General features: G+C 41.9%; 1 protein-coding gene and 1 non-coding gene across 2 annotated transcripts; both read left to right on the top strand.

Moving 5' to 3' along the window:
• The first annotated feature begins 444 nt into the window (after positions 1 to 444).
• TMCO5A (transmembrane and coiled-coil domains 5A) lies at positions 445 to 16,225 on the top strand. The gene is made up of 10 exons (XM_070519663.1): positions 445 to 476; positions 1,471 to 1,620; positions 2,043 to 2,163; positions 2,552 to 2,602; positions 3,324 to 3,395; positions 6,102 to 6,158; positions 6,611 to 6,670; positions 7,098 to 7,162; positions 8,567 to 8,621; positions 13,687 to 16,225. The coding sequence occupies exons 1-10, from the start codon at positions 445 to 447 to the stop codon at positions 14,023 to 14,025; spliced, it is 1,002 nt and encodes a 333-aa protein (XP_070375764.1). The 3' UTR covers positions 14,026 to 16,225.
• LOC123283660 (small nucleolar RNA U13) lies at positions 10,749 to 10,852 on the top strand. Its single transcript, XR_006524336.1, has one exon. It is a non-coding gene; the product is annotated as a small nucleolar RNA U13 (small nucleolar RNA).
• Positions 16,226 to 16,869: the final 644 nt, after the last annotated feature.

Here is a 16,869-nt window from a genome sequence, read left to right as displayed (position 1 = left end):
AAAGCAAAAAGATGCTTGTCAGAGCCGTTGTACGCTACATCCATGTCCCTGGGGCCTTAAGGAAAGCAGCTGGGCCTAGAGCAAAAGAGGACATAGGAACAATTGATAACCCCTATTGATTCTTACGGTCATGTATAAATTTCCAAAGGGTTTTGTGTTGGTGAGCCATCTCTGAATAGATCTGCTAGCAGGACATCTATTGAACTTTCAGAATCATCCCTATGTCCTGACTGTATCCTCACAGAGGCATAGTCAGATTGTGGGCAGAAAAATCAGAAGGCTGGGTTTTGTCATGGCCGAAATGTGGGGGTTGGAGGGAGGAAATCAGTTAATTTAATTTCGTTCCCATCTTCTGGGACTCTTGGCTAGTTACTCTGTTTCATAAATGCACCCATGTCCCCAATTCATTAGATACGTCGCTGTTCGTATTTTAGGGAATCTACAATGGAAGAACACAAAGATCAGCCAGATTCTGAGTAAGTAATCATGTTTATGCAAAGCCACAGCCAAGACCAAGGTATGAAGGGAGGCTGCCATTGATGGCTTCCCTCGTCTTCTAGTCTGCCTCTCTTCTTCTACCCCGTCTGTCCATCCCCCGCTGCGCTCCACACCTCGCACTCCGTGCCCTCCTGAAGTTACAGCTATTGTAAAGCCCTCATCCAAGCCAGCCCTTCCAAGGCAGGACTCTTACCCTTCATTCCTACTCAGAACGAAAGTCCCTCTGCCTTACTACCTTATTCCCAGTTAATCATTTTGAAGACAAACCAATTAATTAATTGACACACAAGAAAAAGAAAAGTTTGTTGAGAGCTTCCCACATGTCTTTTCTAGATTGCTCTAGCATTACCATTATTTCCTTCAAATTTACTTCAAAAAACACGCTTGCATTCTTGAAAGTGAATGCCTGGATCTATCTGTCTGTGCTCAGTTGAGTGAGTCCCACGGTAGATTCTCAAGCTTTGCAGCAGGCAGTGGAGAAGTTTTGAGATGGTGGAGGGAGGGAAAGACTGGAGCCCTGCCTGCTGGTGGAAATGTCCGTGGCTCTGCATGAAGCCGGCCCCAACCGTAAGCGATGTGCCAGCTGCCTGGATAAAAGTACTCAATAAAAGTGCATTGCATGGGCAGATTTTCTGAACAATTTGTCTGAGAAAACATTCTCTCCAATGCAAGAGGTTACTTAAAGATGCAAAGCTTCTCCTGGAGCCAGAGCAGAGGTGCCCTATTATGTTGAGCACCTTGGCCAAGAAAAGCCTGGGAAAGACTTCCCCTCGCTGACTGAATTGAGAATTATTGAAAAAAAGTGGAGAGCATGATTAAGAAATATAATTTCCTAAGAATGAGAATGGAAAGCTATGCTCTCAGAAACAGCCAGGTTAATGAATTACACATCTTCTAGATATCCCCTTTGGCCCAAAGATTATCGACCTTAAGGTAACTGACTCTTGTTCATTTGGGGGGCTGAGTCTATAGGTCAGAGAAAGTGGAAATCTTAAGACTGGCCCAGTCAAAGAGGAACATTAATAGTTTGAACATGGACCTTGAAAGGGATATGCAGAGAATAGACGAAGCAAATCAGGAACTTCTTCTCAAAATCCATGAGAAGGAAGAGGAGATTCAGAGGTGAGTGTTGGGGTTTCCTGAGGGAAGTTCACAATCTAAAGGATAGAGTGGAGGAGAAGACACGAAACGGAACTTTCCTGCTTGCTCTCGAGACCTATATCTTGTACAGCAAAAGTTTCTTCTTCATTCTTTGGCATTTCTCTGTGGCTCACACCTTGAAATAGAGCACGTTTCAAAGAGATTCCTAAAAGACTGGGTGATATTTACCCGAGTTATAAAAACACTGGGGGGTTTGACTTGGGAATCAGGGCACTCTTCCTTTTCCTGCCTTTAAAGTGATTCTGATTCTAAGGATCCAGGAAAGAAGGGGTTCCAACTTGAGATTCATGTTTATTCTCATTGAAGTACCCTTAAAACTGACATATGGGTTGTATCAGTTCTGAAACCGCCGATTCCTCAAAGTGTGTGCTTCTGTCCCCCAGGCTGGAAAGTGAGATCACTGAGACCAAAGACTCGGCGGAAGACGGGGAGTGGGAGGAGATCTGCACCCCGATGGAAAGGGAAAAAGCCTTGCAGGAGCTGGAAGAAGAAACGGGCAGACTTGTAAGCAAGAAGCTGGGAAGAGCCATTGAGAGGTTTTATTCCTCATCCTGTCTCACATCAGCGGTCAGATCAGCTCCTCTTTTTACATACAAAGACTAGTCAACTTAGAAGTCATGGCAGAATGTGTCCCCACGTGGCAGGGCATGTGTGGAGGGCAAGGCTTCCTTGGTAATATTTAATATTGGGAAGCCCTGCAAGTGGGCGTCTCTATCCGTGGTAAACTGGTGGGTATATATTTAGATCAAACCACAGGTCCTACACCTGACATTATGCAGTCAGAGTTACTGCAGGAAAATATCACCAGAGTGAAATGGAGAACAATCAACTGGATAAAGATGATGGGGTTGTGCACATGCACACTTAATACTCTGCTGCTTTCTCTCAACAGGAAAGGAAGAATGAGACTCTGGTCCACAGTATAACAGAACTTCAAAGAAAGGTGGGTTGGGGTTCTTGTGTTGTCCAGCATCCCCACGGCAGACCCAGTCATCAAAGAGGCAAGGGAGGGAAAATGATCGAGAGGGACCCCCTCCTGTCAGAGTAGCCTGTGCTGGGCATGGCGGTTCTGCTCCACTCTCTTGAGTCTGAGCCTCACACCTCAATGCTTGGAGTTTCTCTGCAAGCTCAGGGGAGAGGAGCCAATGAGGTATTCAGTGATCCTGTGGGTTCTCCATTCTAACTCAAGAAAATGGATTCCAACAGATACTCTCTTGAAGTGACTGACTGGGACCTTTGTGATGAGAATTTAATTTTACTTTCAGCCGAGACTTTTAAAACTACTTAATTCTCAAGAATTTCCTTTTCCTTGTTCCGTCATTCCCTCTACTTCAACTCCTGCTCAGAATACAGTGGGCGTCCCATGATTACCCTACTCTCTAACCCATGCCTGCAGCCCTGTGTGACCCAGCATGGATTAAGGGTTCACGGACATGCTCCTGCCTTGAGTGGACTCTAGCTTTGGTGGCCAAGACAAGTGAGAAGAAGAAGGTAGAATAAAGATATTTCCAAGGGCACCAAGTACCCACCAAGGGACCATCTGCTGGCAGCTTTTATCAAGGCCAAGTTACTGGCCTGCACGCCAGAGAATGTTGTTGTCTTCTATATTTTGTATTTGATGTATTTTTCATTTGAAGTGTATTTTCTTTTATCTGAAACCGTAGCTTACAAGCAAATTACCTAAGACAACCAAGTGTGAACAAGGCAATCTAAACGGAACCCCAGAAGAGTTAAAGGTAAATGAAAAAGCAGTTTTGAGTGGGTCTGGGCTATGTGACCAGGACTGTTTCCACTTGAAGTCAAAGTTGAGATAAATTCTATGTAGTTTTAGCCCACGTTAGGCTTAAGCCTGGGACGCTGAGTACTGAATTCTCCTCTGCCCTTAGTAGGGCATTTCACGCTGAAGTCATGTGTTTTGTTCTTGCTTCCATCAGGAAGAGCAGAATACAAACGCACAAATGCGTACACGACATTGGGGGCAGCGGAAGTTCCCGGTTTAACCCTCAGCCCCAGCGCTTACCGTGGTACATGAAGTGGGGCAGTTTCATCAGCTCCTCCAGCCTCAGTGTGAAAATTGAATGAAATCGTACATGTAAAATACTCTTTCCTTTGTTTGGAGTGTAAAACTCCTGAAAAGTCACATCATTTTAAAGTGATTCTTTAAAAATCTGGCTTAGGCATATGTATGAATTCATAGCGGCAGAGCCAGGATTGTAAATCCACTGTGGCTAGGCAATTTACACACCCTGTCGTTGATTCCAACCCAGAAAAGGATTGGCCACTCAGGTATTCAGTGACATCCCCCTGCTAAGCACATCGTGCAGTGCTTAGCATTTCTCTAATTTGTTTTCCGGAGTTAAGAACTCGGGCACAACCACACCCATCTGATCAAACACTCCAGAAGAACTAGAGACTTATTTTATTCAGACAGCAGATACAATTTTTACTTGATACTTTCTGTAGAATTGCATCTTTGTCCTTGCCTTACCTAATTTCTCTTTAGCTTCTTCAGCACACCCTTAAGCCCATACTGTGTGTATCAAGCCTCTGAAGCTATGGACACACTGAAAATAGAAACAGAAAAGGAAAGGATAGAGAATTACTCCCCTATCTTCTGTTGACCAAATCAGTGTTGATGGCCACAAAACAACAGGAAGTCCAAAGCCACCAAGCAAGCTGGCTTGGCCATGCTCATTCCAGAAACTTATCTGGACAGAAATAAATCTGGAGCCTGCATGTACATTGCGAAAGAACTGGAGCTGAGGCTAGAAAGGATTGTGGAGCTCCTCTTCTGTCCTCGTCACATAGCTGCAGCACTCAGCAGATTCAGGGTCTTCCTTCTCCTGAGGCTAAGAAGTTCTCCTGACAGCGAGCCCGCCAGAATCCAGTGGTGACACTTTAAGTCTGGCTGTGCTGGCTAAGTCAGCAGAGCTGAGCTGATAAAGTATGGATAGAGAGTTCCAGGCATTGTCAGAACAATGGCCATTATTTTCCTGGCAGCAATCAGTTCAGCCCTAAAGAGTTCTAGAGTCTTATTAACTCTTGCCCACCTATTTTGTAGAATTCTCAGGTGATATTTCTAATTCTATGAAATATACAGCATCTCTTTTGCTCCTGTTCCTCTTACATACTGGTGATCAGTTCAGTAGTTTAATGAGATACCTGCTTCAACTCCTTGTAACTCAGACCACTGTCTTAAAAATATAGCCCTTAGCACATTTGGCTGTCTGGCCTTAAAGGTAATTGACTGGAGGGGAAAGGAACAGTTGGAAGAGTCCAGATAAGAAGTAATGGTACCTAGACGAAAGTGGGAAAAACAGAGCTGAAAAGGAAGGAAAGAAAGATACCCACAGATCATATCCCAAAAGGCCTCTATTCTTCTCCGTCTACTGCTGCTTTTCCTACCCCCGTTTGCAAGCCACCATAACCCCCACCTGGATGCAGAGGGAGCCTCCTGACTAGTCTCCCTGTTTCTACTCTTTCCTGAAAAATCTACTTTCCACACATGGAAAAGATCCTTCTTTAAAAACACAAAACAGACTGTGTCTTTTCTACTTCAAGCTCTCTCCTGGCTTCTCACTGCAATTAAAATAAAGAGCCAACTCCTTCTAGAAGCTATAAGACCCTACATAATCTCGTCCATGTCTACCTTTCCCCACCTCACCTCCTTTTTACCAGACTGCCCATATGCTCCAGCCACATAACGGCTTCATGCAGACCAAATTTGGGCGACTTCACGGTCTTGGCCCTCGCTGTAACCTCTACATGGAACATATTTCTTCCAGATCTCCATTTGATTAATTTTTATCATGTAGATTTCAGCTCAAGTGTCATCTCATCAGAGAGGTCTTCGCCAACCACCTGTAACAGCTCTCACATCATCACTCACTCTCATCACATTACTGTTTTTATTTCCTTAATGGCACTTATTATCAGGTTGATTGTTACATCCCATGTCAGCTCCATGAGGCAGGCAGACAGCCTATCAATCCTGTTCACCATTGTATACTCGGTATTCCCCATCACTCCAGCATAGTGACCAATAGAATATAGGCTTTCATCAAATATTTAAAGGAAAAGAGGGAAGATGAAATACAGGGAGGGAGAAAGTGAGTCATGAATGTATAAAAAGAAAAGGAAAAGAGAAGTTTTTCAAGATTAACACTTTTTCTAAGAGAAATAGCTAGGAAAGAAAGAAGCTAAGAATTGAAGTTTATGGATGAAGGGAGCACTGATGAATGCTAAGGGGTCCAGAGGGTAGAAAAGCAGGTTCACCAGGCAGCTGCAAAGGACACTGGATGGTTTGACTCCCTTCCATCAAAAGACATCTGAACTGGTGCCTGACGCAAGTCAGTCGCCTGTGAGAAAGCCTTTGAGACAGATTTTAGAATGGGATTCCGTTTTCACCTTGCTGAGCTATGGTTCTCCTCCCCTTTCTATAGGTTAAGTTACAACAGTTGGAAGCTTCCTATGCAGACCAAGAGAAGGAGCTGGCCAAGGTAATGAGAGGAGGAACTTCAATGTTACTTCTCCCAAGGGAAAGGAAACTTGATCCTCCGTCAGACCATCTGATACATTCCTCAAGTGACTGGGTTATAATAAGGTTCGGGATCCAGACCACTACGGGGCCAAGGAGGGCATGAAGAAAACAAAGACGAATACACTCCTCTAGATTACCTGCTCTAACAGTTTTACAGGATCCGTTCCATAATCTATATCTTTCACAAATCAGTATCTATTCTTCTCCCCACTATCCCCAAACAATTCCCATTGGGACTGTAAAATGTAGCTTGTTTATCCTCAAAAAAGCAAATGAGTTCATATGTACTAAACTTACTTAGAACAATTAGAAAACCATATTTACAGTCCAGGACTTAGGAGGAAATGAGCATCCTCTTGTTCTTCCAGCGATGTACTGAGAGAAATTTAAGACTGAATTTTGGCTTCCCAGGTCCTGGAAGACTACGCATTGGTGGCCCAGCTCTGTGAGGATCAGGCCCTCTGCATAAAGGTAGCGTTCTCAGTGAAGAGGTAGGAAAGGGCTTGTTAAGGTACAGGGTGAAATGAAAGCAGGCTTTTCAAAGAATACTGTCTGGAACAACTTTAACTCTTCAAGGTGGCGCCATAAAGGGACTTTAAGGTCCTTGACACTCCACCATCAACATTATTCTATTACTTCCCTGGTCTCCTAACCTCTGAGCTTCCAAATGAATAATGAGCACTTTTCCTATTGATAATCCCACCTGCCCAGGGACGTGCCCAGTAGTGAAGCGTAGTGAGAGATGAGGAGTGGTGGTGGGTGGGGTCCAAGAAACGACATAGAGGGGCAGTGGGAGTAGCAAACATTCATGTCACAGTGTGATGATATGTGCTTATTATGATTAGAAAAACCGTAAAGCTTCTAATTAGTAACTGTGGTTTTTTCTTTCTCTTTGAAGAAGTACCAGGAAACTCTGAGGAAAATAGAGGAAGAACTGGAGACCCGGTTCCTTGAGAGAGAAGTGTGAGCTTTGGCAAACACAGGAACCTCCTGGTTTTGGTGGTAACTCCATCTCAGCCTGGGCCAGAGCAAACCTTTCTCCGACCAATTCCTGTGTGGAATTGAGTGAGCCCAACACCACGTACCTTTCCCTCTGTTCATGATCTGGCTGCCCCTACTAACCCACACCAACTTTAAAACACAGGTCCTTCCCCCACCCTTCTTAAAAGACTCAGAAAGGCATCTCCCTTCATAATTTTATCACCATTTGATATATTATATATTAAATATATCACCATATTTTATCACCAAATTTTATAAATTTGGGTTTATATTAAGGGCAGGAACGTGAGCCTTAAAAAAGGATCAGGCACCTTGATAAGAAGGGCATTCCTTATATTTCACAGAAAAGGCCTTGAAACTGATACCTTCCTCACTTCCCCCAATATCCAGAATCTCAACCATATAGAATAGGGATGAAACTAATCTCTAGACACACACTAAGGCTACCACATTGTAAAACTCAAACTGTATACTATATTAAACTATGAACATTGCTAATTAGAAATAAGAAATAAGAGCAAAGCCCCCCCCGAAAAGTACTTCTTGAGTTTGTCAGAAGAACCTAAATAGTGAGAAACCAAACCCAAAAACCTCGCTTCCATTTCTTGACCCTCTTTAGAAGTTAAAACTTAATTCAGTCAAGAAGTATTTCTATTTATTAAGTATTTTGGAATCTTGGGATCAAGAGAAAGAGACCCAAACTGCATATAGCCTCTAAATAGGCCAGGTCCACATAGGCTAAGGACCAGGACTCGGATGTTCTCACCCTTAAAGGACACCTTCAGGTCTCCCTAGATCCTTCCTGAACATTAAGTATGGCTTGACTGCTAAGCTAAGATTCTAGAACAGGGCTGCCCAATAGAACTTTCTGTGCTGTCCAATAGGTAGCCACTACTAGCCACCTACTGAGTACTTAAAATATGGCTAATGAGGAACTGATTTTTTTAATTTTAATTAACCTAAATGTAAATAGTCACATGTAGCCACTAGCTAAAATAGCAGACAGACTATCTTTAGAATATAAAACTTTGTTTTATTTTTCGTGAGGAAGATTGGCCCTGAGCTAACATCTGTTGCGAATCTTCCTCTCTTTTTTTTTCTTCTCCCCAAAACCCCAGTACATAGTTGTAAGTCCTTCTAGCTCTTCTTTGTGGGATGCCACTACAGCGTGGCTTGATAAGTGGTGTGTAGGTCTGCACCCAGGATCTGAACCGGTGAACCCCGAGCCACCAAAGCGGAGTGTGTGAACTTAACCACTACACCACTAGACCAGCCCCATATAAAACTATTTTTAAATAACCATCATGTAGTACGAATATTTGAGTGTACCTTATTCATTCCCTATCTTGGTTCCCTTCCCCTTAGATCAAAAGTCTTGAGCATGTCTGCAAGAAAAAAGCATAACAGCCAAAATAATAAGGTAAGCGTTCCACTCCATCTTCAGCTTCTCTCAGTGTCATTGCCTTTCAAAGGAGTTTCCAAAACACCAAATATTTACCAGTCTTCCCATGTGCATTTTCCAAGCATAGTACCAGATGTAATTCCAAAGCATTATAACCCTAAACAAACAAAGAGGGTGCTAAGGAACAATTGTCTTCCCTCCCTTACAGCCATGCAAATGACATGTTCTCAAAAAGACAGCCTAAGATCTAAGAGAGTTCAGAATGGAAGCAAAAAGGAACATTAACTGAGGATCTACTCTATGGAGAGGAGGCCAACACACGATGCATACACCCTTCCCCCAATTCCCACAATGACATATTTCTTTCCTGATGATCCCAACATGGTCCCAAATCTTTCACAACACAGAGCACCAGGGTATCTATCACCATCAGAGTTGGTCCTGTGCATTAAAACATAAGTCATTGCTTCTTGATGATACAGCTTCAGTGTCTGTTCGTAGTTAACATCCTGACAGCACCGGCACATAGGCAAAGGAAATAGAATTGGATGCAGAGCGCCAGGCCTCTTGGATTGCTTGGTGTCTTGTGGCAGCAAGTACATAAGGCTAAGAGAGAAACTTTTGTTGGATTTTAATTTTGTAATTTATACTAGCTTTAGAGCCAAGGCTGATATTCACTAGAAAATTTATGTCATTGAGACTTACGGTCTTCAAAATATCAGAAAAGAGATGTCATCTCTTCCTTACAAGCAAATATCAACAATCGACCATTGTCCTTCAGGTCATTTGGATGTTTGGATATATGTTAGACCATGTCCACAGTTACTATGGTTCTCATTGTCCTGAACAAGTTATTCTGGTCCCAAGCTTGCATATTTCACTCAGCAAACAGAACTCCTGAAATTAACTGGACACCACCTCTCTAGAACCAAGCTTGGCGTGCTCCTGATATGTACACCACCTATTCCCAGTTGTTCATCAAAGCATTCCTTCTAACCACCTATCAGAGAAACAACAGAGTTGTCTTCATCAAGATTATCAGAGTTCTGTGGTGGTTCAATGACATAAGATGCTTGAGTAATTTTTGTAGAGGCTCCCTGAGCAACTGACCAGGTAGCATGCCACTTAATCTTATTCAAGCTATAGAACAAAATTTGTAACCCAGAAAGTTTCTGTCTAATTCCAATTCTGCAAACCTCATTTCCACAATTTTAAATATAGTCATAATTCCTCTTCCTTTCTATTTCACAAGGAAGTTAAAAGGAAAATGAAAAAACTGAGAAACTACTTTGGAAAAGAGATGCTACAGAAATCCAGGATATACTCATCTTAACATTTTTATAGTTTTTAAAATTATCTCTTAGAATATGTTTGTGTGGCTTTCATAGCCTGTAAACTCCTCTAAGGATCACTGGCTAAGTAGAAGTTAAGGGTGTAATTCAGAGAGCCCAGAACGTGGATTCAGAAGACCCATGTTCCAGGCCTGGCCCTGCCACTTACTAGCTGTATGACCTTGGGCAACATACTTTACCTTTCTTTGCCTTCATTTATTCCTAACAGTATATAAACAGGTAACAAAAAATTAGATTTGAAAATTTCATCTGCTTATGCATATGAAAAAATTATAAAATATTATCTAAATATAAGATTTAACTAATGGCTCACTGAGTATTATTTGACAGTGATGGTAGCTTCCAGAAATTACTTGTTTATCAATGGCCTTTCTTCTTCTCCCAGGATACTTCTCTGCATAAGAAGGGAACACGGTTCTGTAGAAGGTAAGTAAATATCTTTGAGTAAAGTTTCTGGAAAACTGGGAATTCTCCTTAGCCATCCTGGAAGACAGCAAAGTCTCGATAAGGAGAACCTTGTAAACACACACACACACACAGAGTAAAGTCAACAAACTAGTGTCATCAATGACTACCTTTCTCAGTTCTAATGTTATGAGTTCCTTGTCCAAAGGCAATTAGAAATCTCAGCTTTCCAGTATTAGAAGCCGATTGCCTAGTAGTAATCAGAAATAGGAATCTTACGGTAAAAGAGATGTGGCAAATCTCATACTTACTCCCTTTCCCTTTAACAATTTGAATTAGCTTGAGGTATCTGGTTTCCCAGTAGCATCAGTGCGTTAGAAATGGGGAGATCCTTCCTGGTTCATAAGCATTCCAGATTAGGTTTTCACGCTATTGTGTGAGATGAGTCTAGCTCAGATCTTGTTACAATGTCAGCACATTACTCCTTTGATGTGAAAGAAGAAATTTAAATACAAAAAGAACTTCTAAATGCAAGTATACCACTGCCTAACAGCAGATAAAAGAGAGAGAAAATGATTGTGAAAAAGAGACAGCACCTAACAGTATCCGGCACATAATAATTGCTCAAAAATACTTGTTAAACTGAATAAGAATTCAAGATTCAAACAACTGAGTGGATCTTAGTCCTGAGGGAATCACTGTGATAGCAAAGTAAAATTGGTATTCAAGAAGTCCGTGCATTTTCAAGAAAAGGTCAAATTATGTTCAATACAATCTGTGTAAGAAGACATAGAGAAACATATATTCAAAGTGGTATGAAATATGATTTAGAAAAAATTCCATCAAAATGGTTAACATAAAATTATTGGTGCTTAAAGGTCAGTTCCAATTGTCTGGAAAATTTGCTTAAGGGGGATACCCTTCCTATCAGATGAGTGAAATATTACATATTTCGACATCCCTAAATACAATGTTCCCAGAACAAGTGGCAGAAATTTCCCTTGAACTCCTACGCTGCCTTGGCACCTATACTTTAACACCAGTGCCCTGCATGGAATTGCCCATGTGGACCCCCAGGATAAGAATGTCTGCCTCAAGGAGCGTTGGTATCCTGAAGAGAACCTGACGACATCCTGCACGTCTAGCTCGTCACCTCAAACTACAGATGTCTTTCCTCTTGTTCTGTTCCAATATCCTGGGGGGCACTAGCATATTAGGCACTGACTCAAGAGATAAGAAAGCTAGGCTATCCCTAGGATTTTCCCTGGGAATATCATTCCAGAATCTTCTCATGAATATTTTATCCAGCTTCAGGGAGAATGGTAGAAAGAAGTCTGTAAAGGGCTTCCTGATTGTAGGTCTGACCAAGATGCTGTACTAGAATGGATCCTGGCTCCTGTCACTGAGAGTAACTCTAGAGGAAAATTTAAGAAAAGTCGTGGGGAAGGGGCTACTTTTGACTGGTGAGTGGAGGTGGGTAGTGAATTTGTCCTGGGGCAGGAGAGCCCAGCACAGCTGGATAAGAGTAATATCGAAAAGGATGCAGTGCAGGTGTGCACACGCAAATCATATTAAAACCCCAAGGGCAAAATAATTCATCAGTAAAAGAAGAAATCAGACCACAGAGGGAAATTTATAGAAATTTATTAGGAAACATTAAAAGTAACATGAATGAAAGAAGAGAAATATCATAATTATGGGTAGAGAGCCTTAATATCAAAAATATATCAATGGTCTCCAGAGGACTAATAAAGTCAATTCGATTCCAATCAAACTCCCCAAAAGATTTTTCATGGAATTGAATAAAATGATACTAAAATATACCATATATGGAAGAGTAAAGATAATTTTCAAGAAAGGCTAGGAGGGAGGGACATGCCTTTCCAGATATGAAGATTTACTGTGACACCACAGTAATTATGACAGTGTGGTATTGCCACAGGAAGAGGAAAATTGAGCAGTGGAATAGAACAAAGAGCTCACAAACAGTGCAAATACAGAACTTTGACAAATCACAGCGATTATGTGTGGAAAGGAAAGGAAGAATTGTCCAATAAATATGGTGGGGAAAAATGGTTTTCCAGATGAGAAAAAACATGACATTGGATCACTGCTATACAGCATATACGAAAAGCCAGCCCAGATATGTTAAGGAACTAAATGTCTTTTAAAAAAATCTTTAAAACTCAGCATTAGTTAGCTACTGCTGCATAACAAATTACCCCAAACTCAGTGGCTTCAAACAACAAACACTTATAATCTCGCAGTTTCTGTGGGTCAGGAATCTGTGAGCCACTTAGCCAGGAGGTCCCAGCTCAGGGTCTGTTATGAGGCTGCAGTGAAGATGCTGCTCAGAGTTACAGTCATTGGAAGGCTTATCTGAGCACAGAGGATTTATTTGCAAAGTAGTTTACTCAGACTTCTGGCAAGTTTTGCTGGTTGCTGGCTGGAGATCTCAGGTCCGCATCACATGGACTCTCCACAAGGCTGCTTGTGTGTCCTCGCCACGTGACAACTGACTTCCTTCTGAAAGTAAGGATGAAGCTACAATGCCTTTAGTATGTATCTGGGAGGCACACACTGTCATCTCCATGACATTCGATTCTTTAGAAGCAAGTCATTAAGTCCGGTCCACACTCCAACGGAGGGCAATCTCTTGAGGGGAGGAGTATCAAAGAATTGGTGGATGTATTTTTAAACCAGCATAAACTCTTGACAGAAAATAAGATTATCTTTTAGACCTTGAGGTACAGAATGTTTTTTTAAACAAGATGCAAAACTCATTGATTCTAATGAAAGAAAATGTAGATAAACTAGGCTTTATTAAATTTAATAGCTTTTGTTCTTTAGTACCTTAGAGCGAGTGAAAGTTATAAAGTAGAGGGAAGATATTCAAAATACACAATATGGAAAAGGATTCATATTAAGAACATCTAAAGAACTCCTACAAATCAATAAGAAAAGCCCACGCCACCTAGTAGATAAATGGCAAGGGGAAACACATAAGACCAAAAAACCTATCATTGTTCATGAGGGAAATGTCAATTAAGACCATAGTGAGATATCACTTTACACCCATTTGATTGGCAAAATGTTAAAAATCTTATGATATCAAGTGCTGGAGAGGATATGGATCCACAGAAACACATACCCTGCTGGAGGGGTATAAATTGGTGCAACTACTTTGGAAAACAATTTTCCAAAATAAAAATAAACAAAAAAGATAACTTCAGATAGTGATAAATCCTAAAAGAAAATAAAACACAGTGATGGGAGAGAAAGTAGCTGGCAGACCAGCACGTAGGAAGGCGCTGCCTTTATAAGAGGTTGTTGGGAATAGACACAACAATTCGTGGGAGACATTTGAACATCAAGAAGGAGCCAGCCATGCTTTTAGGTATGACTTATTATCTTGTTCCCGATTTTCTAACCTCTGGTTAACGGTTTCTTGGCTTTCTCTTTTCAGGATTTTTCGATATCTCTTTTTCACCATCCTATTTTTCATCAGACTGCTGGGCTACTTGTTTTTCCATATAAGTTTTATAAATCCAGATCTCCTTGTCAACATACTGCCCAAGATACTGAACAGGGGCATCCTGTGGAAGCTACGATGCTTTCTCTTTCCATCTCTCACTCTTGAGACAGAGGACATTTTACCCCACTGATCCCCCAGAAATATCCTTGAGCAAAAGAAGGCAAGTGGCGTCGGAGTCTGTAGACTAGGAGACGGCGGAACTTGTGGAGAGAAGAGGTTTTCTTCAGTTATCCCCTTAAGGTTTGCCTCCTCGATTACCGGCCCTCCCCATGTTGTCCCTCCAAGATTGACCTTGCCCAGTAAAGAGCTCTGTCAATAGATTTCTGTGGCTATACGGATAGTCTAAATCGTACCAGACAGTAAACAAACTAGACCATTTTTGGAATAATGTCATGAATGCTAAGCAAAATTAGAGTTGATCAATTCTTCTAGTGAATCTTAAAACTCTAAGAGACTGGATCCCTGCAATGCAGAGGATTGCTCCCTGCTTATATTAGAACTCTGACTGCAAGTGACCTTAGTTTAAGCTAATTTATAAATTTACAGAATAAAAAAAGTATTGCATCATACAACTAAAAATCTGGGGCTTTAGACATCCTTCTGGATCCAGAAGCCTCAAAGCAATGTCATCAGGATTTCATCTCTCTCCCTTCTTTCTTGGAATGGGTATTCTCTTCTAGCGGCAAGATGCTGCCAACAGCCTGTCTCATACTACCAGATTAGCGATCTTAGCAGAATGAAAAAGTCTTTTCCAATAGCTCCAGCAGGAAATTTCAGAGATTCTGAATTAGCTGGAGTCAGTTGCCTACCTCTGTCCCACAATCAATGTGGCCAGAGGAATGGGCGTACTCTGATTGGTCAAGCATGAATCCATGAATCATATGTCCAACTTCTTGTAAGGGATAGGGGAGGAAAGGGAACAAGAAAGAGATAAGGGAGTCAGCCCCACCTAAACTATATGGAATGTGCTGCCCACAGGAAAAGGGGCTGGGTTCCCAAAGAATGGGAAAGGGATTCTGGGCAGGCAAAAGCAGACGTCCACTTAATCACCAGTTTTAGCCTTACACATAAACATCCAACTTTGACAATTAAACAAACTCTTAAAGCTGTAGCTCATTTCATGTGTCTTCCTACCAGTAAAAATTTTAACTTCTCAAGATCATAGATTGAAATACTGGAAAACTACTACAAAGAACTCCATGTAAGTACCAGGTGAAGAATTAGGTCTCCAGGGCTAAAGTAAGCAAGGATTCTAGAGCAAATAGCATACGACAGATATAAACTGCTTCACACACTTAGGGTAACCTACATATGGTCACATCTCTTACTTTCCAATTAATTGCTGATGCATCCACATGCCTTATTAACAGGGTATATTCAAACTCCCTCTTGACGATTTCCCGCCCCCCTAAATTGTCAGGAGCCTTGACAGCTCTGAAGTCAGAGCAGGGAGGGGTCCTCCCAGCTTCCACACCAGCAGAGAACTAACTTTAAGACTCCTTAGTCCACTGTCATTGCTTCTTGAGGCCACACGATGTCACTGTTGAAAAACCAGTCCTATACAGGTTGATCAAATAATTTATTGTCCAAACTGAGACACACCTGATAACAGAAAAGGACACTATTAATAATTATGCCAGGACAGGAGAAATCAGATAGGACTGTTTCAGCAAACCAGAAGGTATGGTCACAGTCCTGATATGCAGGACTGATGCGCAGTCCAGGATCCTGTTAACATGGTGCATTTTGCTGAGGCAGCTGGGTCCCATCCTTCAGCGTTAAATTCAGCCAAGGGTACCCCTTGCTTAGAGTCCCAGTGCCAGAACTCAAGGTGCACCTCTCCTTCCGTTCACATACCCAGCCCTCTGCTCCAGGGTCAAGTTCCTAAAGAATCAAGATTGGTTCCAGTGTCTGCCACGCTCCCTCTTGCCTTCCCATCTGGGAAGTCAGCCTACTCTCAGGAGACTCATCCCACTAGAGGTCAGGAGGTCGGTCTCCAGACTCAACCGTTGAAATACAAGGGCCCAATGATCCCCTAAAAGGGAGGCTCCAAGGTACACACCTTCCCTTCCAGGCACTTTCCACTTTTCTGGAACTTCTGGCTCAATAGAGAGAGGCAGTATTCAAGCTGCACTTCATTTCTATGGTTAAACTTGGGTTTTCTAATACGGTATCAGCTGGTCTATCTAGCTAACATCTCTACATGTCTACATTTCAAAATAAGTATTGCTCAAAATGATGAGTTCATATTGCTCCTGATTGAGAGCAGCAGGGAAAGGAAGAGGACATTTCTTAAACCCCTAGTACTGTGTAGTGTTGGGGATATAAAGATAAAGAAGACTTCACATCTGTCCTTGGGAAGGTAGAAAGAAAGACAGACACATCACATGTGTGCATGATGAGTCCTTCAACAGAAAAATAGAGAAGGGAGTGATTCCCCATGCCTATGCCCAACAGGAGGTGACATCAGTTCCATAGATTATGCCAGTCTGAGAGAGAGGATGACATGGCAAGCACTAAATAACCTGACCATGTGTCAGTAAAGCCATTCTTTACTGACAGGCTAAAAGCATCTTCTATCCTAGATGAACATTTTAAAGAGAAGCAACAAACTGGAAGTACTAAAAAATTGAGCAACTTTCTTAATCTAGTAAATTGCCTAGAAGGGGTAAATTCTTTCTTAACTCCAGGCTTCAGAGAAAATTAAACCCTTTTCTCCTGGCAATTATTAGAGTAAGGCACAGACACTATAGTCTAACAATACAAATAACTCTGAGTTATTTACCTGGAGCTCTAAATGAAAATACCCTCCATCATGTCGATAAAGATCTGCCTTGCACGCACCATTCACTCCTGCACTGAATGGCAGCGCAATTCAGGGATTCAGTAGAATCTGGCAGTTTCTTTCCACGGGGTGGCCAATGCTGCATTGACTGGACTCCATTCTTGGCAGAAGAGAAAGATCAGGTGTGGC

The sequence above is a fragment of the Equus asinus genome, chromosome 2 (genome assembly GCF_041296235.1).
Source record: "Equus asinus isolate D_3611 breed Donkey chromosome 2, EquAss-T2T_v2, whole genome shotgun sequence".
Lineage (NCBI taxonomy): Eukaryota > Metazoa > Chordata > Mammalia > Perissodactyla > Equidae > Equus > Equus asinus.
Note: the sequence above shows the minus strand (reverse complement) of the source record. Positions and strands in the feature narration are given on the sequence as shown.

What these genes read in the sequence shown, in the direction of transcription:
- TMCO5A (XM_070519663.1), top strand. Translation starts at nt 445, where the DNA reads ATGGAAGAACACAAAGATCAGCCAGATTCTGA. An exon ending in AAGGAAGAGGAGATTCAGAG is followed by an intron (nt 1,621 to 2,042) that starts GTGAGTGTTGGG and finishes TCTGTCCCCCAG; the next exon opens with GCTGGAAAGTGAGATCACTG. An exon ending in ATAACAGCCAAAATAATAAG is followed by an intron (nt 8,622 to 13,686) that starts GTAAGCGTTCCA and finishes CCTTTATAAGAG; the next exon opens with GTTGTTGGGAATAGACACAA.